The sequence below is a fragment of the Antedon mediterranea genome, chromosome 9 (genome assembly GCF_964355755.1).
Source record: "Antedon mediterranea chromosome 9, ecAntMedi1.1, whole genome shotgun sequence".
NCBI lineage: Eukaryota > Metazoa > Echinodermata > Crinoidea > Comatulida > Antedonidae > Antedon > Antedon mediterranea.
Genome location: NC_092678.1, coordinates 296138 through 321224, shown reverse-complemented (window position 1 = coordinate 321224; position 25087 = coordinate 296138). Strand labels below are relative to the sequence as shown.

The 25087-nt window shown below is 36.7% G+C and overlaps 2 protein-coding genes across 3 annotated transcripts; one reads left to right on the top strand and one right to left on the bottom strand.

The window, feature by feature from the left end:
- The first annotated feature begins 1878 nt into the window (after positions 1–1878).
- On the top strand, positions 1879–23013 carry LOC140058969 (RNA-binding protein 5-like). Of its 2 annotated transcripts, XM_072104761.1 has the most exons (21): positions 1897–2013; positions 7143–7977; positions 8373–8504; positions 13438–13507; positions 14246–14319; positions 15199–15282; positions 15372–15432; positions 16056–16097; positions 16225–16449; positions 17639–17691; positions 17854–17971; positions 18276–18331; positions 18763–18861; positions 19058–19234; positions 19574–19768; positions 20116–20256; positions 20706–20765; positions 20906–21169; positions 21465–21574; positions 22010–22139; positions 22607–23013. In XM_072104761.1, exons 1-21 carry the CDS (start codon positions 2006–2008, stop codon positions 22736–22738), a joined length of 3066 nt encoding a protein of 1021 aa, XP_071960862.1. In that variant the 5' UTR covers positions 1897–2005; the 3' UTR covers positions 22739–23013. The 2 variants fall into 2 exon arrangements, with proteins under 2 accessions (XP_071960863.1, XP_071960862.1); XM_072104762.1 differs by lacking the exons at positions 13438–13507; positions 14246–14319; positions 15199–15282; ... (13 more) ...; positions 22010–22139; positions 22607–23013 and adding an exon at positions 10025–11909 and having other exon boundaries at positions 1879–2013.
- Positions 23007–25042, bottom strand: LOC140058972 (large ribosomal subunit protein mL46-like). Its single transcript, XM_072104764.1, has 6 exons — positions 24918–25042; positions 24341–24590; positions 24037–24167; positions 23802–23944; positions 23545–23676; positions 23007–23264 (listed from the first exon to the last, which is right to left on the bottom strand). Exons 1-6 carry the CDS (start codon positions 25030–25032, stop codon positions 23118–23120), a joined length of 918 nt encoding a protein of 305 aa, XP_071960865.1. The 5' UTR covers positions 25033–25042; the 3' UTR covers positions 23007–23117.
- Positions 25043–25087: the final 45 nt, after the last annotated feature.

Below are 25087 nucleotides of genomic sequence, written 5' to 3'. Positions count from 1 at the left end.
TTCTATGTAAGTAAGTCATGTATGTAAGTCCCAGGTATGTAAGTAAGTCCAGGTATGTAAGTAAGTCATGTATGTAAGTCCCAGGTATGTAAGTCCCAGGTATGTAAGTCATGTATGTAAGTTCTATGTAAGTAAGTCATGTATGTAAGTCCCAGGTATGTAAGTAAGTCATGTATGTAAGTAAGTCCATGTATGTAAGTAAGTCCAGGTATGTAAGTCCTATGTAAGTAGAATATATATATATATATACTATAATTATATATAATTTAAAAAAAATTTGATTTGTATATAGATGTGTGTACATGAATCGTGTAAATATGAATATGTGTGAATATAATCATAGGAATAATTTTCATCTTTCTGTCACGGTTCGATTCTGTCTGCTATATTAGAATCGGTTGGTGGCGCGCGTTGGAATGTAAACTTAATTTGCATACCATGAGTCTCTTCCGTTATAAGGCTTGTTGTTTGTTGCCGTTGGTAGAAGACATTTTATTTTCAGAAAGTTATGTATTAAGTCTAAGAAGTATTTAATTCTATATATCAATGTTACGATGATTCTTGTTATGAATGAACATGTTATACCATTATAATCGTCGATTATAATGGTTGGAAGGTACTTATGATGTACATGTACAAGTTAACATAGTTATTCGATTCAGGGTTTTTTGTTCTTGTAAGAATAACATAGGTGAATATATGCACATACGGAAGGAGATAATAAACAATAAAGTTTTCTGTGGCAACCAACACAGTGTGTCTGAATAATTTCTGCGTCGGTTATCCCTTCATAGAGGCGGGCCTCACACGCTCAAATCTGCTTGGTTGAAGCTAACCTAATCAATAGCGGATCATCCTCGAATCGAATCACGACATTTCTATAGAAATTAGTATTTTGTTAATTGTTTTGCTGAATGTTGAAAATATTTTGTAAAAAATGGAAAAATAACCAATTATTAAATTGATTTTTTTTTCACAAAAAAGTCCATAACGCGTCTTCCCCTCTTATGAACGAGTTTACTGATCGTGTTCACACAATATGACGGGATTCCAGCAATGAAACGCAGAGCTTGAAAAAACAACGGGTAAATTCTAAACCGCCTGGCTGGCGATGTACTGAAATTTAATTCATTAATTTGAATCTGTGAGAATGAGAATAAAGTCCCCCAATTGAGATTCGAACTCGAACCTTCTGCTTGATATGTCCTTACCATTAGGGGTATTGTTCAAACTTGATTGGATAGCGTGGTACAGCGAGACAGCACTAGTCCCCCAATTGTACGCACGCGCATCGGAGATCAAATTGATACGCCTTCACATGTATATATTTGAAAACATTATGTGTACAACTGAAGTCATGCTTGCGTTATTTAAAAATTGTATTTATTTGGATCTAGCCTACACGTTATAATATAATGTGTGCCATCTCAAAGCAATACATATGAAAAATACATACACAATTCCCCTTTTGAAATCTTGTATTTCTATACATAATATTGATTAAACAACAGAAATATTGAACAATAATGAAACCATGGATTGAAGAAGTAAAACAAAGTTTACATGCAGATTAAACTTTATAGCCTTTTATTAGTAGAGCCTCGTTATCGCGAAACTAATTGAATATTCATGTTTCCTCCTCATGAATATTAATGAACCTGGTTATCGGTATTGCCAGAATTAGAAAAACTGTATTTTTATTTATTTTTTATTTTGTTCAGGAATGTTACGCTATATTCTTTGATTCACAATTTGGAAATATGAATTGATTGAATATAAATTATTTTAACCATTTTTCATCAAAAAATCTGTAAACTGATGTTCACATTTTTTTATTCTCAAATTATCCTGCCAATTAATATGATGAAAACGCTATCCGCCATTTTGTAAATGTTTTTCTTCGTCTTCTTTCAATAATGTAATGGCGTTTTTAAGTTAACAACTGCGAAAATAAAACTAATTTTAACAGTTTTCTGTGGTTAATAACTAACAAAGGCAAGGGATAATGGATAGGTAATCTTTGTTTGTAATTTTTTAAATAATTACGTTGTAATGCCCTAGGCTTAACTGTAAATTTTGCCTATTTTTGGTAACGCTAGGGGCCTAGCCTAGCCTATCTATCTAGGCCTAGGCCTAGCTTTTTTTAGATAAGACAAGCAAGGTCATATACGACGACGTACAGACAATAACGGTGTTTAGAGCATGGCAAGGTAGTTATATATGAAGGTATAATATAGCCTAGGCATACATAGGCTGAGGGTTGACGGACAGGGGTTGTGTTGTTGGGTATGTGATCCGTTTGATAATGAATTAACAATCAATATTATTAATTAAGGCCGCTGGAGAAGGTAGCCGATCACTCCGGCCGTGCTTCACTCCGGCCGCCGTATCAGTTTAGCGCGATGTTATGCACTCCGGCCGCTATTCAATTCGACTTCCTGTGCAAAGGGGCCGTTAGTATGGAGCGCCCATATCTACGTTTTCTATACTGTTCAGTGTTATAACAAATTCTTGGTGAATTTAAATGGAACTAGTTGAATATTTATTAGCAACAATTTTACTTGTTTCATTAACAATAACATTCAAAGAAGTTGGAACTGCTTTTTCTTTCAAACTAAACTTAACTTAATTAAATTCAATAATAAAATAATAATCAAATACCCGTCTAATTAATGCTTGAATAACAATATTTAATTTCTTTCTATGTACATTTATTTTTATAGCTTTACATTTATTAACATTAAAAATTAGTTAAAACCCTTATTTTTATAACACTTTATCTTGCCAGTACCCATACTTACTAATTATAGTTAATAACAATATTTACAATATTAATTAATTTATTTCAAATAATCAAATATCCGTCTAATTAATGTTACCTGGAATTGTATCAAGAATTAATATATCATTTTTGTACAGTCCAATTTACAATGATTTTATATTTTAATTTATATATGATAAAAATAATATGACATATAGGGTACATTGCAATAAATTACATTAATTAATCACATTACAATTAATATACTAGCCTATTACATTGGATAAAACACATAAATTATTTTGTTCTAGCATTAGACCTAATTTAAAACACTTGCGATGTTGTTGTGATCCTGAAAGAGAAAAAATATACTGTATTATTACAAATGTTTATTTTGATTCTCTACAAAAAACGTGTCTCGGTTGTAAAAGACTCATTGGGCGCTCCATAGCTGCGGCCGGAATGAATCGCGGCCGGAATGAAGCGCGGCCGGATTTGAAGCGCGGCCGGAGTGAAGCGCGGCCGGAGTGATCTGTATTCTATTAGGCCTAGGCCTACATGGTTCTCGTCGGCACTTATCAAAAATTTGGTGAGGGATTTTTGTCAACGTTCATCTTTCATCACAGTATTTTAATTAAGTGAAATAAACCTTGAATGCAATAATGCCGTAGGCAGAGAGGTAACTAGGCACGACGATCGATCGCGAAATGTACGAGACCAGCAGACCAAAAAAACCGTGGTAGACCTCGTTCTGATGCAAGGTATGGATATCGCGTGTGGATATGACAAACACACGCTCACCGCCCGGACTAGAATACTTGGTTTCAGAATGAGGCTCAAAATACAGATTGATGGCGGTCCGCAACGATTAATATACACACTTTATGTTGCGAAATCTTGCGATTACATACACAATGCTTTGAGCGTTCACGATCGACGGGAGGCGAGTCGGATTTTCATGAAAATATAAAAAAATTTGTACTTTTCCCATATTTACCCCTGTTTTTTCTTAAAGGGGGATTCTGGGTTTAAAATTGCTTTTAAATATCGTTTATTTATTAAATAAAAAATATTATAACAATATAGACATTTCAGAATGAAGAAGTAATAACGAGAAATTAAAAAAATTAAATTTCATATACATTTTAGGGTAAATTCATGGAAAGTCTGTTTTTTAGCAGCTTAGGGAAGCTCATTAATATTCATGAGATATTCACAAAATCACGTCACCAGTGGATTCCAAACTCGCGACATCATGTACGTTGTGTTTGTCAACTAATTTACATCTCTCTCCCCTGTCAAACGACGACCACCATTGTGATCATTGTGAAATACATTTTTTTGTAGATTTTCTAAGCTAGGCCTAAAGTGTAATAATAACAGTAGTAGCATACATTTAATGAAATACAAAATTTAGTACAGATACGGAGTCATAAATTATACTATTTTTATACCTCTATAGTACAGATCGTATTATCGGCTTCACGTACAATACTACTCTAGGCCTAGCCTAATAATAATATGGGCGAGAGCCATTCTGACTAGGGATTCCATGCCACGATGGCTACGTTAAAACAATGGGGCCCATGGGCCTAGCTAGCCTACTACTAGACGATTGGCCCATAAATAACAAAACCCATCCTATCAACCAAACTCCTAAACAATCTAAACCTAAAACATTCTACAAAATCGGCTGTAAATATTGAAGCAAAACAAGGTCCGATCGCCGTCCACACGTATGGTGTCCCGATCGTCTAAGTACTGTAGGCCTAAAATAAATAGGTTTTGTTTACTCTCCAAAAAAGCGGATACTCATGCATCAAGCAAGTAGACCAGGTAGTAGGAAGGAGACCTAGCCGATCCGGCCCAGTTAAAAATTGAGCTAGCTAGTGTAGTAGACCCTATGCGAATTGATACTACCAGGCCTTTTACTATAGGCTGCACTACACAAATATTCCAACTCTCTCATTCGAGCTACAGTATATTATCTATACCATTCCGGTAGGTCGAGTCGACCTTCAATCAAATACTGTACATCGTTCATGTTGTGATTATAGACGGGGTATACTCGACCCGACCAGTTTGGTATTGTTGTATCTGCTTATCACGTGACGATGCCAGGCATGGGCAGCAGAGAGAGCATGTGTATCGTCGTCTCGCTCGATCCTCAGCAGGAATGTACAGTATACGTTACGTATTGATTTTGATTTTTCCCTAAGTCGGTGCGAAAATCGGCAAACGTAAAGTGCAAACATATCTAATTTTTCACTGTTTTGATGAATTTTCATAAAAAATTGACTTTATAAATGGGAAGACCGACTAAAATTACATCAGATAAGTATAATTTTACACAATTAATTGATATGGTTTATGATAACGAGTCGTCGGAAGATGGACCATTTCACGAATTTCCTATTTTGTAACCACAGTGTGATTTTGCCGTAGCTGCACTTGTAATCTGGCCTGATTTCACAGCCTTCGTTCTGCTTCACTGGGCGCTTATATAAATTGAAACTTTTACCGTTCAAGAGACAAACAAATATATTTTACATTTTTTACTATTCATTTTAAACCCGGAACCCCCCTTTAACAATACACAAAGTACTTTTTGGGTGCGGGGCCTAAAATTGCGAGCGGGCGCTGACGAGAACCATGTAATGTATTTCCAGCGGCCTAAAATAAAAAGTATAAAAATAAGGCCTAGGTAGGGACTTGCATTAGACTTGCCCCAAGTCTGTATTTATTGTCTTTTTTTTTTATTTATTTGTTTTTATTTCGACGGCGATTTTTGTCTGAAAATACAGACTTGTGAAACACGTATAGAAATCGATTTGCAGACCGCAAACATCCGATAAGAATGACGTAGGTTATCATACCGTATTTGGCTATATGGGGTGAGCGGTATGTAAATATGGATTTCGAATCAACCAATGATCATTTTGTTTCAAAATGAAAAAAGATCGAGAAACGTACGTAGTACAGTGCTGAATGTACGATCGAGACTGAACAACTGTTGAAATATAAAATCGTGTTGCCAAGTTGTTTTGTTTATTAATTGTTCAGTCCTGGCCTAGGCCTCCTACTCAACTCGTACGTATGAAATGCCAAATAAAACGCCAATAAGGTAGGCCTATACCACCACCGACCGGCACACAACAGGACTACACCACCACGCATAACAGGACAGGGTCTGGGTGGGAATTAAATCAAATTATCTCCGCATAATAAATGATCCATTCAATGTTTGATTTGGCGGAGAAGCTAGCCTATCATATCAAGACGAGTTTTCATGTGTCTTGTGAAAAATCCCATCAAATGTTTACCAGACTACTTGGCATATAAAATCATTTCTAGCCTTCAGAAACTTTCATCAATGTACCCAAGTACACATTGTCTAAACGTAACATAGCGCATGCTAGATGTTGAGTCTTTGGAATTCTGAAATATGAATATTAAAACTGCGTACGAATGAGTAGCCAATGGCATGCGACTTAAACTAGTCAACTGGATAATTTATGCACCAAGAATTCTTGGTGTCAAACCACGTGACTTGTGCGTGTTTCCCCAGACGGAGTATCCAAACTCAAGTAATACACGTATGAAACACCATATGTGCAAAAATATATATATTTTTACTAATATTAAGACAAAACTCCGTCTGGAGCCCAGACTAGGACTTGCATATATTTTTCAATTTATCTTTCAGCATTTGAATAGTGTTCTGTTTGAGTTTGTATATAATCATAAGCATTTTAAACTTTAAATAGTCACTGGGTGAAAATACTACTAAAGCACATATAAATACATTTTATGAACATACGTATCGCACTTTTCTATTCCCTAAAGATGTCTGCTGCCCTCTAGCGGTTTTGCTAGTTGCTAGCCTAGGCCCTATAGGCCTAGACCTATATAAATACATTAATGTTCTATGCCTGATGTGTTTATAGGCCTATATAAAGATATATATCTTTGAAGATCCCACTTCGTGAATAAAATACTGAAAGATGAGGGTGTATCAACTTGATCTGTGGTGCGCGTGCGTACAATTGAGGGACTGGTAGTGCTTTTCCGCCGTACCACGCCGAGAGTGTTAAAAGAGTCGCTATCCAATTGAGTTGGAGCAATACAATGAAAGCCCCAGTGGTCTAATGGTTAGGACATCTGCATATCAAGCAAAAGGTTCCGGGTTCGAGTCTCGGTTGGGGCGACTTTTTCTCATTCTCACAGATTTCCTCATCTTTATCGTTTCAAAATAATTAATTAAATTTCAGTATATCACCGGTCGGTTTAGAATTAATGTTCTATGTCTGATGCGTTTTAATACATAAGAATAAGTAAAAAAAATTAATGAATTAAAAATTGTTTTTCTTTTATAATATAGGAATAATTTTAACCAAATGGCTTTTCAACAGCAGCAGCAACAACAGTGGAATAATAGTAACTTTTTTCAGACTGGTAATCAAGCAAGAGGAATAGGACATCCTGCGGTATTTCAACATACTGGAATGCAGCAACTTGGGGGCGCTTTACAACATGGTAGCCCACTTCAACGTGGCGGCATTCTTCAACATGGTGGCGCTCTTCAACATGGTGGCGCTCTTCAACATAGTGCTGCTAACCTTCAACTTGCTGGAGGTATAAACCAATTCAGTGGAGGAGGTACTCAATATGGTGGTATGATGTCACCGAACGCTAGTGTAATCCGGCCACAGGTTGCAGGAATGTCTCCGCAACAGGAATGGGCAAATCGTTCCCCAAACTTTCCGGTTGAAGCTCAAAACAGCCCAAATTTATTCATTAACAATCAAAATTTTAGATGGAGTAATAATCCAGGTTTTCCACAGCAAAGCAATAATAGCATTGTGAGGAATCAAAATGAGGGACTCTTTAACCCACCGCAGAATATTAATACACCATCTCCAATTGTAGGCGATTATAATAAAAATGACAGAAATACTGATCTAAACAGAAGTTCATCAAGTAATAGAGATGATAGTTCGAGAAATTATGACAGCGATAGTCAACGCCGACGAGATCGTAGAAGACGAGACGGTAGAAGTCCATCTAGACGAGACGACCATTATGACAGTCCGCGGCGTGATTTTCAAAGTTCAAGAGATAAAAATTCCAGAAGAAATGATAGAGACAGAAGCCCTAGGCGAGAGCGAGACAGACGAAGAGATTCTCCTGATCGACAAGAAAGAAAACGCAGAGAAGTAAGCAAAATTTGTTCTGTGGTACAATGTCCATTCAAAACCAGTCCTACAGGCTAGCCCACTATATCTCTGTCTACACTATCAAACGTTATGTGACAAAATAATGTATAAAACAAGGCCATATACATGGCTGCAGTCGCATGCTCAAATTTGAGTTATTAGTGTTTTCCATCCAACCGACCAACATAGTGAGCTGTAGAGTTGCGTTGCACGTGACTAAAAATGTATGTTGATTTCATATCACTGCCATATTTGGGCATATCACACTTTGTTTGTCAAACTAGTTTGATAGTGTAGACAGAGATTTAGTGACTAATTCCTACAACAATAATAACAATGGTATAGATTTGTGATAGTGTTAATATTATTTGATATTTTACAACTTTCTTTTGTAGGATCGGAGACGAGATGAGAGTTATGAGAGCGATAGACGAGACTCGCGGCACGTTTCTCAAAGTACAACCAACACTAAGCCAACTAACACCATTATGTTGAAGTCACTTCATCCAACTGTCGATGAAAGAGATGTAAGTTCACACTGTAGAGAATTTATCTAAGAATTCTTATGCCTTTTTGTAGTAATCATACAGGGAAGTCATATAGGAATGGGTGTAAAAAGGGTTGGTGGGAGAAAAGTATTGTATTTTTTCAGATACTTGTTGGTTTCTTGGGGTTGGTGACTGGCATTGGACAACCATCCTCCTCCCCTCCAAACACCATTACATTCATGAACATATAAAAGAGGGGTGGTTGGTAGTGGTAATATCATTTTGAATGAGCCTGTCCCCACCAAATTCTATCGAATTCTCCTCTCCTCCAAGCACCATAACATCCATGAACATATAAAAGGGGTGTGGTTGGTACTATGGTGGTAATATCATTTTGAATGAGCCTGTCCCCACCAAATTCTATCCAATCCTCCTCTCCTCCAAACACCATTACATTCATGAACATATAAAAGAGGGGTGGTTGGTAGTGGTAATATCATTTTGAATGAGCCTGTACCCACCAAATTCTATCCAATCCTCCTCTCCTCCAAACACCATTACATCCATGAACATATAAAAGGGGTGTGGTTGGTACTTTGGTGATAATATCATTTTGAATGAGCCTGTCCCCACCAAATTCTATCCAATCCTCCTCTCCTCCAAACACCATTACATTCATGAACATATAAAAGAGGGGTGGTTGGTAGTGGTAATATCATTTTGAATGAGCCTGTCCCCACCAAATTCTATCCAATCCTCCTCTCCTCCAAACACCATTACATTCATGAACATATAAAAGAGGGGTGGTTGGTAGTGGTAATATAATTTTGAATTAGCCTGTACCCACCAAATTCTATCCAATCCTCCTCTCCTCCAAACACCATTACATCCATGAACATATAAAAGGGGTGTGGTTGGTACTTTGGTGATAATATCATTTTGAATGAGCCTGTCCCCACCAAATTCTATCCAATCCTCCTCTCCTCCAAACACCATTACATTCATGAACATATAAAAGAGGGGTGGTTGGTAGTGGTAATATCATTTTGAATGAGCCTGTACCCACCAAATTCTATCCAATCCTCCTCTCCTCCAAACACCATTACATTCATGAACATATAAAAGAGGGGTGGTTGGTAGTGATAATATCATTTTGATTGAGGCTGTCCCCACCCAATTCTATCCCATCCTCCTCCCCACACAATTACATTCATGAACATATAAATGGGGTGTGGTTTGTACTTTGGTAGTGGTAATATTATTTTGAATGTCACTTTGATTGAGGCTGTCCCCACCCAATTCTATCCCATCCTCCTCCCCTCCAAGCACAATTACATCCATACATTTATAAAAGGGGTGTGGTTTGTACTTTGGTAGTGGGTAAGATTATTTTTAGGGAAAACCAAATTGATTGTACCTACTGTACTGTGCATCAAGTGATCATGATTGGGAACACAAATGTATTCATTTATTACATTTGTTCAAACCCAAAGGTCAATAGCCAAAGGTCAATGACATTTTGTTTGAAACGTTTGCCAGGATGTTTTTCTTGTTCTAAGGTTGAAGTTTCCAGCTTAAAGACCAACAAGATACCAAGAATGACTTACATAAGTTATTCCGAAGTGACCATGTCATCGAGAGATCCTGTCTGTACTGGGTGTGGAGGCCCCCTTCCAAATTCTAAAGTAGATAAACACGCCCTATGCCCCCTGTGTCGTACGTGTGGACAGGCTTCACCGTGTGAGGTGTGCAAACACTGGCCCTTAGATATGTTTGAGGAAGTTCAAGCTTATGTTAAGTCTTTTGTTTTGGCTAAGCTTCAAGGAGGCACAATTCCAACTCCAGCACAACAACCACAAATTAAAAATGATTTGGTTAAACTTGTCACAGATCAGGTCGCAGGTCAAGTTACACGTCTAACAGAGGAGGCGATTGCTAACATATGTATCACCCCTGTATCCAATCCAAGTTCTATGGCTCCACCGTCTCTTCTTAATCCCATGGTTCCCCCTCTAGCCTCATCCAGTGTACCCCTTCCGGTACAAGCAGGATTGATTGGTGGTAATTCCCAAACATCAACTTCAGTTAATCTGCAAGATCTTGTAAACCATGTAATGCCTACTGTGCTTGACTTCTTGGACATCCCTTTTTCTACTACTGCTGGCCCAATTCCCCAGCCTGTCATACCTATTCATCCCAGCTTAATTCAACGTTTAGACAAAGTGGCTAAAGGTAATTCTCTCAAAAGTAATCCTCGCAAACTGACCAGTGCGTTCCCAGTTCCAGACGACCAATTTAGTACAGTAATCCAAGCCGCTCCCATTCCTGCAGCAGCTAAGAGGAGAATGCGTAAAGACCAGGGTATACCCGAAGGATCCAACCAGATCTTTGCCGACAAATTACGCGCGTCACTCGATACGAGTTTGTCTAATGTAGAGAGGGCAGCCAGAGAAGGTATGCGTGCAGTGAATGTGGCAGGATTTTTGCTGTCTTTTCTCTCCAGTCCTACAGCTCCTCAGGCGGTTATTCCTGAAGCATTCTCTCTCTTGCGAGAAAGCATTAGACTTATTTCTGATCAACTGGCCACAGTTGTATTAAGGTCTGGCTTGTCACGTAGAAATAACGTAGTGCGCGCTACCGGGATATCTCCTAGAGATTACGATTTCTTCACACGTTCAGCCACTTACAGCGCTAAAGACCTATTTTTCGGCCAATTTGAAGAAAGAGAAAGGGCTTTGTCATCGGATAAGAATTTCCGAGTAAATAAACCTCCTTGTAGTGCAGATTTAATCAAACAGATCCAAATTAAAAATGAAAGTCGTGCTCAATTACACAAATCAAGTACACGCAAACGAGAACATCGCAACGGTGACAAAACCCAAACAGGCTTATCCCGTACCAGAACAAATGCAGGTATTACACAACCGAAAGCGACTATACCACAAACCAAGCAGGGTAACATTCAAAAACAAAACAAACCACAGAAAGAAGGACCGCAGAGAGTGCCACCAAAAGATGACAAATCTGGAATCCCACAAAGACAAGACAACTTAAGGAAAACACCAGGCAAACTGGAAATCCCCGAATTACAGGGAATCCCCAGAAGAAGACGGAGACGTGGATCAAGAAGAAGACGTGCTGAAAACATTGATTCGCGCTCCTCACCTCGTAGGGATGTAATCCCAGATCTCATGGCGGTTCCTGTGGCCCCACCCTTTCTACCTGAACCAAGTTTGCCCCCATTGCCTTCTCTTGAAGAGGAGTGGAGACTTTTTGAGCGAGAATTGTCTGGACACAGACGGCCACGTTCTCCTTTTGATGAATTTTTACACAAAAGATCTCGAAGGTCGCCACGTTTTGATGATGACTTGGTGTACATCGGGCCTCCTCCCTCTTCTTATGAAGATGATTGGGAAAGGCGTGGCCGTTATTAAATTATGGCACAGAGCCAATAAATTGGGGGGGGGGCGGGAAATGGGTGTGGGGGGGGGGAGGGAAATGGGTGTGGGGGAATATTTACAAACAGTTTATGTTGCTTCTGTTTCTTGATGGCTTTGAACTTTTAACAAATTTTCCTGATTTTTTATAGAAGGCTTTTTACTTTTAGAAATTTAGCATACAGTAGTTTAGCACAAGTTTGATCTTAAGTTGTTTATAGAAGACTTACCTGTATTTACTTTTTAGAAATTTAGCGTCGTTTAGCATTGCAACTTTTGTTGAGTAGCATGTTATTGTTAAGTAGCATCTTAGATTTTGTCATTTTTGGTATTGATTGTTTTCAAAGTGTTTTGTTATGGTTACACCTGAACGTACTATGCTATGGAGTCAGGAATCAGCTGTTTCTCTTTTGATATTAATGTGGTGTCTTTTTAATAAGACCACGCTTTAGACTTGCTAGTTGTTTATGTCTTGGGTCAGTGTATGGTTCCTCTTGTACTACAAGTCCTGCTCACGTTGACACAGGTTCGTGGAACCACTCTGCTTTAGGGAAAGGGGGCGTCTGTTTTTGGACATTCTCTTAAAACATGGTAGCAGTAATAATGAACTTCATTTTAAGTTCTTATTGGAAGTCCTCCTCAAGACTTCCTGAGACTTAAGTCCTATCAATTAATGGTAAGTATCTGTCATGTTAATTGTTACCCAATGATGACCAAGGTGCAGAATTAAGTCAGGCATAACACATAGCCTTAAACTGTGCTATACCACCCGACTCGTTGACTAACCTGGAGGACTTCACCAGGACCAATTTGATCCAGCTCCTCAGTGTACACGCACTGGGGTGACCCTCTGAGCCCATTTACATTATCACTGAATTTAATGCCCTGGTGTGTTGACTTTGTTTAACTGCGTTTTGAGGTGATAGTGTAAAGGGGTACTATTGTATTCAATTTGTTGGTTGGGTTTGATTTCCCCTTTGGGTGGTTGGTGTTGTGTGGGTCACTAGTCCAAATCGCATCCCAGACATTTTAAGTGAATTCATGAGAAGTTGCTGAAACTCGTTTGAATATGAAATTTACTCGATTGAACCCTGTGAAGATTACGTTTGATGATGAATTATTTGTTGCAGCCACAAAATGTTACGATTCCTTTTCTGTAAACTTTAATAAGTAACTCTTGTGCAACTGTTAGTTGGGCAGATTAGATGATGTATACAAACTATAGGAGGGCACTTATTTTGATATTGCATCAACTTAAAATGAATTTGGGGAATAACTCGCAGCCTACTGGGCTGAATTGCGCACAGGTGTGGACGATACGACAACCTCCATCTTTCCTTCGTGAGTCCTTCATGTCGTAGAGCTGCCACCTAACAACGTCGTAGAGCTGCCACCTAACAACGCTTATTCATCTGAGTACAACACAAAATACTGTACTGCAGATGGTTATTATTCAATATTCTGTAATTTGTCTACTGTTATACGATGTTTCCATTCTTCTGCACAATTAAAATAACTTTGTATGTTTTTTTTAGATTCAAAAAGTGGTGCAGAAATTGGACCGGACTGTTCTTGACGTTAGATTAGTTAGAAACAAAGAAACTGGTATGTAACACAAGATATAATTCTGGTATAATAGAAATATAAGTTTTTTTATTGTGCACCAGTCTAAACAAATAGTGCATTCATGTTAAAATAATGTTGTACTGATAATAAGGAGAAAATGTGCAACTGGATTTGAGTTTGGTAATGAATGAATTAAGTATGTGACTTAGCTGTAAGCGTAATACTTGAAGTGGTAGTAGTCAAAGTTGAAATGCAATTAAACGCATACAATCATTTCTTATCCAGTTGCACTTCTCACTTAATGTAGTACTATTATACAAGGTAGGTACTTGGCTAATGTTTTAATAACTCAGTGATGTCACCACACTGATCGGCACTGACATTTTCGACCAGGATTTACAGGCTGCCACTATTAATTATTGCGATATTTATTTAGGCATAATAACAGCGACCGACCTGCGCTCCAAAAAGCTGGTGACATCTCTGAACTAGTTTGATGTTGCCAAATTAACGTTCATATTCAAAGTGACTTACTTCAATATAATTAATTTAATAGTAAAGTTTGAAACTGTTTTAAATAAACATTTTTAAGACTGTAAGAATTCTTGATTGATTATAACAAAGGTTTCTATTATTTTGTTTGGTAATATGTATTGTTAGACTGGTGCACAAAGGTTGTATGTATTCTCTTATGTGAATCTCCGTCCGTCCGTCCACTGGTGTCACACTCAATTTGTAAACTAACGCACCATATTATGAATACTCATCACTTTCTAGGTGCGTCACGGGGATTTGCGTTTGTGGAGTTTTACCAAGTCGCTGATTCCGAAAGATGGATGGAAGACAATCAGGTTTCCTAGTGCATTTTACATCGAATATTACGCATTTGTCGCTATTCCAAATGTGTCCTTTATTAGGCAACAGTATATACCATTACCACCATGGTTGATAAATTTCTGGAATATGTGTTGAGTTTAATTGAATAAGTTGTGAATTTTGTGTTGAGTTTAATTGAATAAGTTGTGAATTTTGTGTTGAGTTTAATTGAATAAGTTGTGAATTTTGTGTTGAGTTTAATTGAATAAGTTGTGAATTTTGTGTTGAGTTTAATTGAATAAGTTGTGAATTTTGTGTTGAGTTTAATTGAATAAGTTGTGAATTTTGTGTTGAGTTGAATGTGTTATTATTAAGCATGATTCTAAAAGATGCTTTGCAGTAATTTATCAGGTGTTTGAGAAATGTACAATGAGAGAGCAATGGCCATGACACAATGAAAGGATTAATACTATATTTAAATGAAAAAAGAAATGATGGAGAAATGAAAGAATGAAACAAATTACCAGAATATTAAATTGATTACACAGATAATAAAAGAATAAGTTTACGAATTAAAATCTATCTTAAATTGAGAAACTATATTTTATTAATTTTTGTATGTAGGATTGTAATCTTTAGTGTACTGAAATAAATTGTGTGATAGAAGGGAGAAGGAGTGGGGAAGAAGTCACTAGAGGGGCATTTTTATTTAGTTGGTGATACATTTATAGGGAAATACATTAAGTGGGTTAAAGCTGCAGATAACACGCAAAAGGATACCGTTTCTTGCCCTAAAAAGTACCTCCTCCTCAGTGGAACAATGTTGTTCCAATTTCTTGTACTCTCGAGGTCTAGGGGATATAATAAATGTAAGCATGTACTAACTTTACTTTGACTGTGCTTATATCTTATAGGGTCGTGTTACTGTAGGTGGTTATATTGCGCATATGGCGTACGGAGCCAGTAAGGAACGTGAGGATGATTGGTACTGCTCACAGGTAAATTCATCTCAATCACTTTATATACCTGCTGTACTGTTAAAAGTTTAAGAGATTTCCTAATTTCGGAACATTATTTCTATTTACAGTGTGGAACCCAAAACTTTAAAAGAAGGGAGCATTGTTTTCACTGTAGCATTTCAAAGATTGGTGAGAACAGTTCTTGTATTCAACATAATTCAATTTATTTTTTATTTTTATTCAATCGAAACCAACAACAATAATTATCGCCACTAACAGGTTTGATTCAAACAAAGCCAGGACTGTTTAAATCACCTTGATTGGTACTAACAAGGGCTTCTCTCGTCCAGTGCTCACCTTGACCAGAGGAAAGGCATGGGCCTTGACCAGAGGAAAGGCATGGGCCTTGACCAGAGGAAAGGCATGGGCCTTGACCAGAGGAAAGGCATGGGCCAATACGTCTGAGGCAGATACTAGGTGCCCTACTCCTCCTTCTCATAATTGTCTTTATAATATGGTCACAAAATGTATTTATGATTTTGCTCTTCCATCATCCAATCTACATGGTAGATGGATCAAGTTATTGTATTAACCATGTGACTATGTGGCGTTGTTTTATTTATTTTTTCTTTATATTATAATAATGTAGACACTTGTAATTTGTTCTTGAGCTATGGAGAATTTTGTACTCTGTACTCTTTTTTTCCGAAATAAAAGATGAATCAATTAGATTCAAGCGGTTAATGCAGGAGGCGCCGTAAACTGTAGCCATACAAATGGCACAAGTCTGATTATTGATTATTGTATTTCAGAATCTGAACAATACAGTGAAGTGAGTGCTGGACCCACTAAGGGTAAGTGTGAACTTAGTCATGTTTATTAATAACAGTACACGTTGAAGGACTTGGTATGATGATCTTAACTTACAAAATACATTGTAAGTAAGTCAAGATTCTAATCTAGTTTTAATATATATTACAGTATTAATATTAAATGGTCTGGGCCAATCAAGCACAGAGGAACAAGTGTGTACAGCGATTAACTACATATCAGCCGTGAACCTTACAAATGTGTTGATTGCTAAAGACGCACTGAGTATCTCACGCGGATACTGCTATGTTGAACTGGTATCCTTAGAACATAGTCAGCATCTGTTTAACACACTTCAAGCTATGGATCCCCACTTTGCTGTTGATGAACACCCAGGTATGCAGTTCATTAGTACCCATATAAGACTATTCCATCCATGTATGGAGTTGATTAGTACGTACTTAAGACTATTCCATCCGGATATGGAGTTGATTAGTACGTACTTAAGACTATTCCATCCGGATATGGAGTTGATTAGTACGTACTTATGACTATTCCATCCATGTATGGAGTTGATTAGTACGTACTTAAGACTATTCCATCCGGATATGGAGTTGATAAGTACGTACTTAAGACTATTCCATCTGGATATGGAGTTGATTAGTACGTACTTAAGACTATTCCATCCAGGTATGGAGTTGATTAGTACGTACTTAAGACTATTCCATCCAGATATGGAGTTGATTAGTACGTACTTAAGACTATTCCATCCAGGTATGGAGTTGATTAGTACGTACTTAAGACTATTCCATCCAGATATGGAGTTGATTAGTACGTACTTAAGACTATTCCATCTGGATATGGAGTTGATTAGTACGTACTTAAGACTATTCCATCCAGGTATGGAGTTGATTAGTACGTACTTAAGACTATTCCATCCAGATATGGAGTTGATTAGTACGTACTTAAGACTATTCCATCCAGGTATGCAGTTGATTAGTACGTACTTAAGACTATTCCATCCATGTATGAAGTTGATTAGTACGTACTTAAGACTATTCCATCCAGATATGGAGTTGATTAGTACGTACTTAAGACTATTCCATCCAGGTATGGAGTTGATTAGTACGTACTTAAGACTATTCCATCCAGGTATGGAGTTGATTAGTACGTACTTAAGACTATTCCATCCGGATATGGAGTTGATAAGTACGTACTTAAGACTATTCCATCATGATATGGAGTTGATTAGTACGTACTTAAGACTATTCCATCCAGGTATGCAGTTGATTAGTACGTACTTAAGACTATTCCATCCATGTATGAAGTTGATTAATACGTACTTAAGACTATTCCATCCAGATATGGAGTTGATTAGTACGTACTTAAGACCATTCCATCCAGATATGGAGTTGATTAGTACGTACTTAAGACCATTCCATTGATCCACTATTCAACCAGGTATGGTGTTGACTTGTTATACTCGATTCACACTATACAAAAATCTTTATGACTTGAAGGTGTGTCTTTGTTTTGCTGTTTGTAATTTTTAAATTACATTAAATAAATGTCTTTTTTATTTTAGTTTCCATATGTTACGGGAAAGAAGACTACCTCAGCAGAGTCCAAGGGGCAACGGTAAGTTTTATATATTTTCATTTTTCGTTTTCCCCTTAATTTTGTATTCTCTCTGCTGTATCAAGCACCTTCTAAAGGCCAAAAAAAAACCCATTCAATGAAGAGTATTAAATGATAATCGTGTAAAGAATGTTTACTGAAAACACTTATGTTACTTTCTAGGCCTCATCTAGCAGCCAGTCCAGCTCATCTAACCAGTCACCAGACAAGTTTCAAGAGCCTTCAAGCCCACCACGTAGATCACGTCGAGGGCCTAGGAAAACATCAATGACCGCTGCAGGTACAATAGTTATATTCTGTGTTTTTGTCTTTTAAATTTATAAAAAATATTTGACTACAGATTTACATAATTTCATAAAACATCCACGTACAACTCTTCAAAACAAATTGTTTTCAATCTTCCATCAACTAAAAGTTGTGATCGGGTCCATTCTATAGTTGCCGTACAGATAGACTGCTACATCAGTACTTCTATAAATGGATGACTAGTTGGTGACAAGAGCGCTATGCGATCATACCCAGTACCGTTTATTTTACGATCATTAGGAAAAACCTCTCACGACGATAAATATGTTTCATTTCAGAAAAAGCTGCAGTAGCCCAGGAGCAGATTCAAGCAGCGAGACGAGTACAGCTACAGGTATGGATATGCCCATATATAGACATGATGATGTTATATCACTACCATATTTGGGCACATCACACTTGTTTTGTCTAACTACTGTAGTGTAGACAGAGCTCTCTATTGTACTTGTAATTGATCAAATTTGTCCTGTTCATACCCAGAAGCAAATAGCTGTCCAGGATTCAATCTCTTCAATTCCCCAAGCCTCCTGTTCATACCCAGAAGCAAATAGCTGTCCAGGATTCAATCTCTTCAATTCCCCAAGCCTCCTGTTCATACCCAGAAGCAAAAAGCTGTCCAGGATTCAATCTCTTCAATTCCACTCCCCAAGCCTTATATACAATTGTTAAAACATTGCTTATCTGTTTTATTCAGTCTTCAAATAAAAAGTAAAGTAGTCATGAGTTTTCAATACAAGATTTAGACTTTTGAATACTTAATTTCAGCAACAAAATGTATCGCAACAACTTGTGTCTCAGATGCAAGAGGGCAGCAGACAATCTACGGACAAAGATGACAGCGAAAAGAAAGAGAGCAAAAGCAAGGTGAGTGCAATAATAGACTACAATGAATGTAACAACACTTTCAAAGTTTATAATCAGATTTGTTCGATCTTGTTACTGTATTTACTTGTACTTCAATTTGTTTATGTTGCGAAAATGGCTGATGTAGCGAATTCGCAAAAATTTCATGTCGCGAAAGTTTCTGAGTTTTACAGTACTCAATTATTTATTTTTGTAGAAAACTGAGGAGACCACTACTACAGCAGCAGCAGCAGCAGCAGCAGCAGCAGCAGCAGCAGCAGCAGCAGCAGCAGCAAGTTCAGAACAACCAGATATGTCAACGTACACATATGATGAAACATCTGGCTTTTATTATGACTCAAGTAGTGGACTTTACTATGACCCTAATTCACAGGTAATTCTTACTTGTTTCTTTTAACTTTACAATGTTTATGAATTGATTACAGTAGAACCTCCAAGGGACACCATTAGGGCATAACAAAGTGTCCTCTTTATTAGGGTAAAACATTTTGTTTCTTATTCATTGCACAGGAAAGTTTCTCTTGAATTTTCAAACTATCTTTTATCTTTCACCAAAACAAAAAATGTGCCAAGGATGTCTAAAAGAAAGTTGAACTTTAAACCCAAAATAATTCCATTTTGTTAAGAAATAAGAACACTTTGTTATCTCCAACAATCCAAATTTAAACATTTAAAAGAAAAATCTTTAATCTTTGACTGTATTATTTTTCAGTATTTTTATAACGCAACAACACAACAGTACATGTACTGGGATGCAGAACAACAGAAATACATTCCAGCACCGACGACGTCAACAGAGACAACCACGGAGCAAGAGGGCGCAACAACAACGCAAACAGAAGAAGAACAAACAAAGGAGAAAGAAAAGGAAAAGAAGAAAACAGATAAAACTTCTCAAGCTAGAAAGGTGATTTTTAATCAGCCTAATCACTATATTAAAAAATGTGGACATGTTTGTTTAATTTCTCGGGACTCAGGATGACTTTTGGGAGCAGGAACGCTAGTAGACCAAACCCAGTACTTTTTTGATTTTGATCATTTGGGAAATTTCCTAATAACTTGAATATTTGTTAGATAAATCATGTATGATTCAACCAAACTTTCTAGGAGTTGTTTTCTGTTCTGACATGTCAAGACATTTTAAGGCAGTTTGCCTTTTTATCAAATGCCTCACAATCGTTATTTTAACTTGAATATCCTAAATATTTAGTTATGTTAGAATAGGAATACTAACACTGTTGTTTTCATTTATAGATAGCAAAAGACATGGAGAGATGGGCCAAGAGTATGAACAACGCTAAACTGGCGCCGTCTGCCACCAAGAAGGCAATCAGTTTCAGCATAGACAACAGTGCAGGAGCTGCTGATGCAGGCTTTGCTATGCTTCAGAAAAAGGTATTATTCTACCACCAAGTGTAGTATGTAGTGTGCCTTGATATGAGTGAGTGGCTGAGCGGTTAAGACAGTGGAACCGTAATTAATGTAGCCATAACATCGGCAAGGGTTCGAGGCTCACTCGCTCCATGGTCCGCGACTATAAACCGTATGTCCAGTGTACACATCTAGCTCATGTGCGCCTTAAAGAACCTAGGGCATCTTTTGAGAGGAGTAAGGTGTACCATGGTGTACTAGTACAGACACTGATCATAACTGGACCCTATGAGATACCAGTCTTTGACTGAAGAGGTTACCCAGTATAAAGAAATAAATCATACATCCCTTGTTAAAGCAACATGTGGCCTTTATATTTGGACTTTTTCAAAACCGTAAAATAAAATATTGTTTTCAAAGATTGACTTGATGTTATATCATCTTCAATTGCAATTTTTTTTTTCTTAATTCAGGGAAATCCACTGGAGACGCAAGCGGCTGTAGCAGAAGCCATGAGTAAAGCTCCCTCTAGTGTGAGTATTGTATAAACATTTATTTACCAATTTTATATTTTTAAAATAATTAATAATAAAAAAGGGATATAAGGCCTTCTGAGTCTATCTCCTCCCAACAGAGTATCGTGCTTATGTTATTAATTCTTTTTTTTTTTTAGAACGTACTTGTAGCATACGGTGGTGGTAGTGATAGTGAGGAAGAAGAAGAAACGCAAGCACCTAGGGAGTCAATTGACATGGAGAAATTAGTGCACTCCTTAACTGACTGGAATAAATTAATATGCCTTTTATGTAAAAGACAGTTCCAGTCAAAGGAAGTGCTCATCAAACATCAGAATATGTCTGATCTTCACAAACAAAATTTGGAAAATAAAAGAAAATCTTTGATGACATCTAGAGAACGAGAAGCATTTGCTCCTGAGGTATGTTAAGAATTTGTTGATTTTTGTTGTGCTTGTGTGTGAGTGACTGTGTGTATACTATACGTGCACCGAGAAGACTTGTTCTACCACCTCAAACTCTTGCTGATGTTATGACTGGATTAGGTCTGTCTTAACGGCTCGTCCACTGGGTCCGTCTTAACGGCTCGGCCACTGGGTCCGTCTTAACGGCTCGGCCACTGGGTCCGTCTTAACGGACACTCAATAAAATTCATTGCTATTATTTTTTACACATCAAAAAACATCTCGTTATAATTTAATTGTTAAATGTTTTTAGATGAAGTATCGAGATCGGGCCAAAGAAAGAAGAGATAAATTCGGTTCAGCGCCACCACCAGATCCGCCAAGAAGGTCAAAGGGTAAAGGACCGTCATCAAGACCCCCCCTGTAAGTTTTTACTAGCCAAGCAAACATTTTTCAATTTTTCACTTTTATTTATTCGTTATATATCACAAATACACATTTGTTTTGGCTTCACGATCGATTGAAAAGAGGGTGAATTACAGAAGAAAAATGAAAATATCAATCCGTGCGCATTGCATGTTGGGATTTATAGCTGGCCGCTATTAGAATCTACTTATTTTTCAAATTTTTAACAGTCAAAAGTTATCGCAATAGGACCATATAGTAATTATTTTTACATTAAATGTATTTTGTGACCTTAAATTAGATCTAAAAAAACGTAGGGAATAAGACTTTAACACTTTGACTGCAGAGGTTTTTCCAGTTAGAAACTGTCAAGCGTTGTGTTTCCAAACACGAAGATCTATATGTTTGGCAGTCAAAGTGTTAATATTTCTCTTCCCTTTATTGACATTGTAGAGCATATGAAGAGCCCACAGCTGGTGGAATAAAATCTGATAACATTGGCAACAGACTTTTACAAAAAATGGGATGGAATGAAGGGAGTGGATTAGGAAAGCAAAAACAAGGCATCACAAATCCCATTGAGGTAAAGGAATAAACTACATGGTCTTGTTTCATTTTGTTAGGTGTAGTTAAATGGTTTTTTTATTATTATTATTATATATATTTATCGAAATGAATTCAATACTACCTACCTTATTTAAGTACCTTATTAATTTATATTATTGTAATAGTTTATGAAAGAAAGAAAATAAAAGTTTACATTGAACTTGACTTTTGAATTGAGCATGCAGATAGTACTATTCAGTTTACATTGAGCATGCAGATAGTACTATTCAGTTTACATTGAGCATGCAGATAGTACTATTCAGTTTTATAAATGATGTGTAATGAAATACATTACTATATCATACCTAATTGAGTTGAACAAGACACTGTTGGTCCTCATCCTTCGCTAATGTACATACATCTTGATGAGAAGTTGAAAAAATAAAATAAATAATTGGCGACGGAATTATTTGCCGAAATCAAAGAAATTGATTATTTTTGTAGGTTTCTCGACGGGCGGCTGGAGCAGGTCTTGGGTCAAGAGGAAGTAGATACCAACAAGAGGTCACCGGATCTGATGATTATAGAACATCTGTACACAAGATGACACGACAGCGATATCAAGAAATTGAATGAGCAAGATCTTTAGTTTAATAATTTAAGAAATGGGAGAAATGTACTTTATTTGTTTACCAGATAAAATGAGAAAAATTACTAATTTTGTAATTTATTGCTACTGAAATGAGTGGTACGTTATACCACCCTGTTTTTCTAATGAACTGTACTGCCCTCTATAGTTCTGTTTGATGTAACCGTTTAATTTTCTAGAAATTGTTATTAGTTGTTTAATGTACAATACTTATTATGAAAACACAATTAAAATCATTTTTCATAAATGCTTTTATTTATTTCTTTTATTATGTAAAGTTCAAGCTTGCTCAATGTTCTTAGATTAACAATTCCATGTATTTTAGGTCAAAGGTCAATATGTTATCCTCATTAAATGTTCACAAGATTACCGAATGAATCTAAGGATGGATTCTAGATATGCAGGTACAAGATATTCCTTCATTTCGTCTTTGTTGACCCATGCGTGTTGACCTACTGCTCCTTCAAGGACAGAAAATTGACCTTTTAATACTTTAGCTCTGAAGATAAATACCTGTGAATGTAAAAGTATAGACTTATGGTTTATTTATAGTACATTTTTAATTATTAAATATAGGTACTTTTATAAGACCATTTAAAATAGAGTTTTTTAATTTTAACAATTTCATATTGTCGTCAATCAATTTTCAAACTACAATCCACTGTATAGACTGGTGATATAATATATAAACTTTATTTATTCACAAGACTGGTGTATACAGCACAACACAACAATTGATTGTTTTTACACAAGTTCGTGATATTACAAAATAGTGATAATATTACCCAAGTACCTTTGCTCCTATTGCACCCGTTTCACTTTTAACCTTATTAGGGAATTTGTACTTGTAAAAACCAATTGGCGCATTGCCAAAAAACGTTACATTAGCGCCAGATCCAACTTGCATGGCTGCCCGTTCCGCAGTCTAGATTTGGTAAAAGCAATGAAACACTTGTTAGTAGATTTTATCTAAACTGCAGTAGTGTTTGTATAAGAGATGATGATACATTCAGGGCCACTGAAGCCAAGGTATGTGATAAGAGACACTACCTGACATAAAGATTCTCCTGGTAAGTGTTCCGTTTGGGGCAGCATCCACACCGATTGATTTCCTATTTCATTCTTTACAAACAGTATTAAATTCTCATCAAGTTTGCGATGTGATGTTGTCATGCCTCCTGTTTTATCTGCTTCTAATAAACCAATTAAATAATATAATTTAGTGTTTTAAATGACATATTTGGACAAAATTATGAATGACAAGTTAATTTGCATATTTTGACACCTGTATGTTTATTGGCTGTTTTGAATCTGTTGTACTCTTCTGTCGCTAAATCCTCAATATCTTGCGCTGTTAGTAAGTTTGATGAGTCTTCGTCGTCTAGTTCACCTTGTTGTTTCTGCTTCATTTGTTCTCTGAAAAATAAACAATAAATCGCTGAAATTATACCAGTTAATATTTAAGACACACTATTAATGATGCAAATTGAACAATCATGGTGCAATGGATCATCCAAAGTGTCGCTTGTGATTGGCAACTCCTACCTACGTCGTTACATTGCATCCAATGAGAAGCAAGCTTTACAAACCTGTCTTTATTTAGTTGGATTTCGTGATCAGATAACACACTAGCCTCATATTCCAACTCATCCACCATTTTCATGTAATCTTGTTCAATCTTACTCATATCTGTTGTAATAATTGGGGGACGTTCAAGGCAAACTGCTCCCATTAGCTTCCATGTAAGGCGTGGAATTGTTTCTTCTCCATGATCTGCGTTGACATGTTGGCTATACTTTCGGTACATAGTTGGTTGGGATGATAAATGACAACGTTTACCTGTACAAAAATAAATAAAGAGGGTTCTTTTGTCAAATAACATAATTTCGTCATAGGCCTACTTCATACATAAATTTACTTCAAATCAGACTGATTTTAGGGGAAAATCAAAGTTTAAACTACTGTATGTGTGTAACACAACAGACTAAAGGGGGCGTACCAAACAAGGACGAACCGACCAGCTAACAATGAGATCAGGAGTCGGTCCGACTTTTTTAACGAAAGAGGATGTTTATTGTTGAACCTCGACTTTATTTAGCTTATTATAAACGCATAAATTGTCTATGAATGTAATTTAGGCCTACATTAATATTCGAATTCACTTACATATCTTTATCTGTGACTTAAATGAATCTAAAATTGATGTTGGTGGATATATTTGTGTATTTAATCTACAAAACAGTTTCGCATGCTTTACGAGGGTTGCCATCTTTGTTTTCATATTTTTCGATCTCATTCTGGTTCCCGAGTTGTTGTGAATCAGTGTCGCATACGAT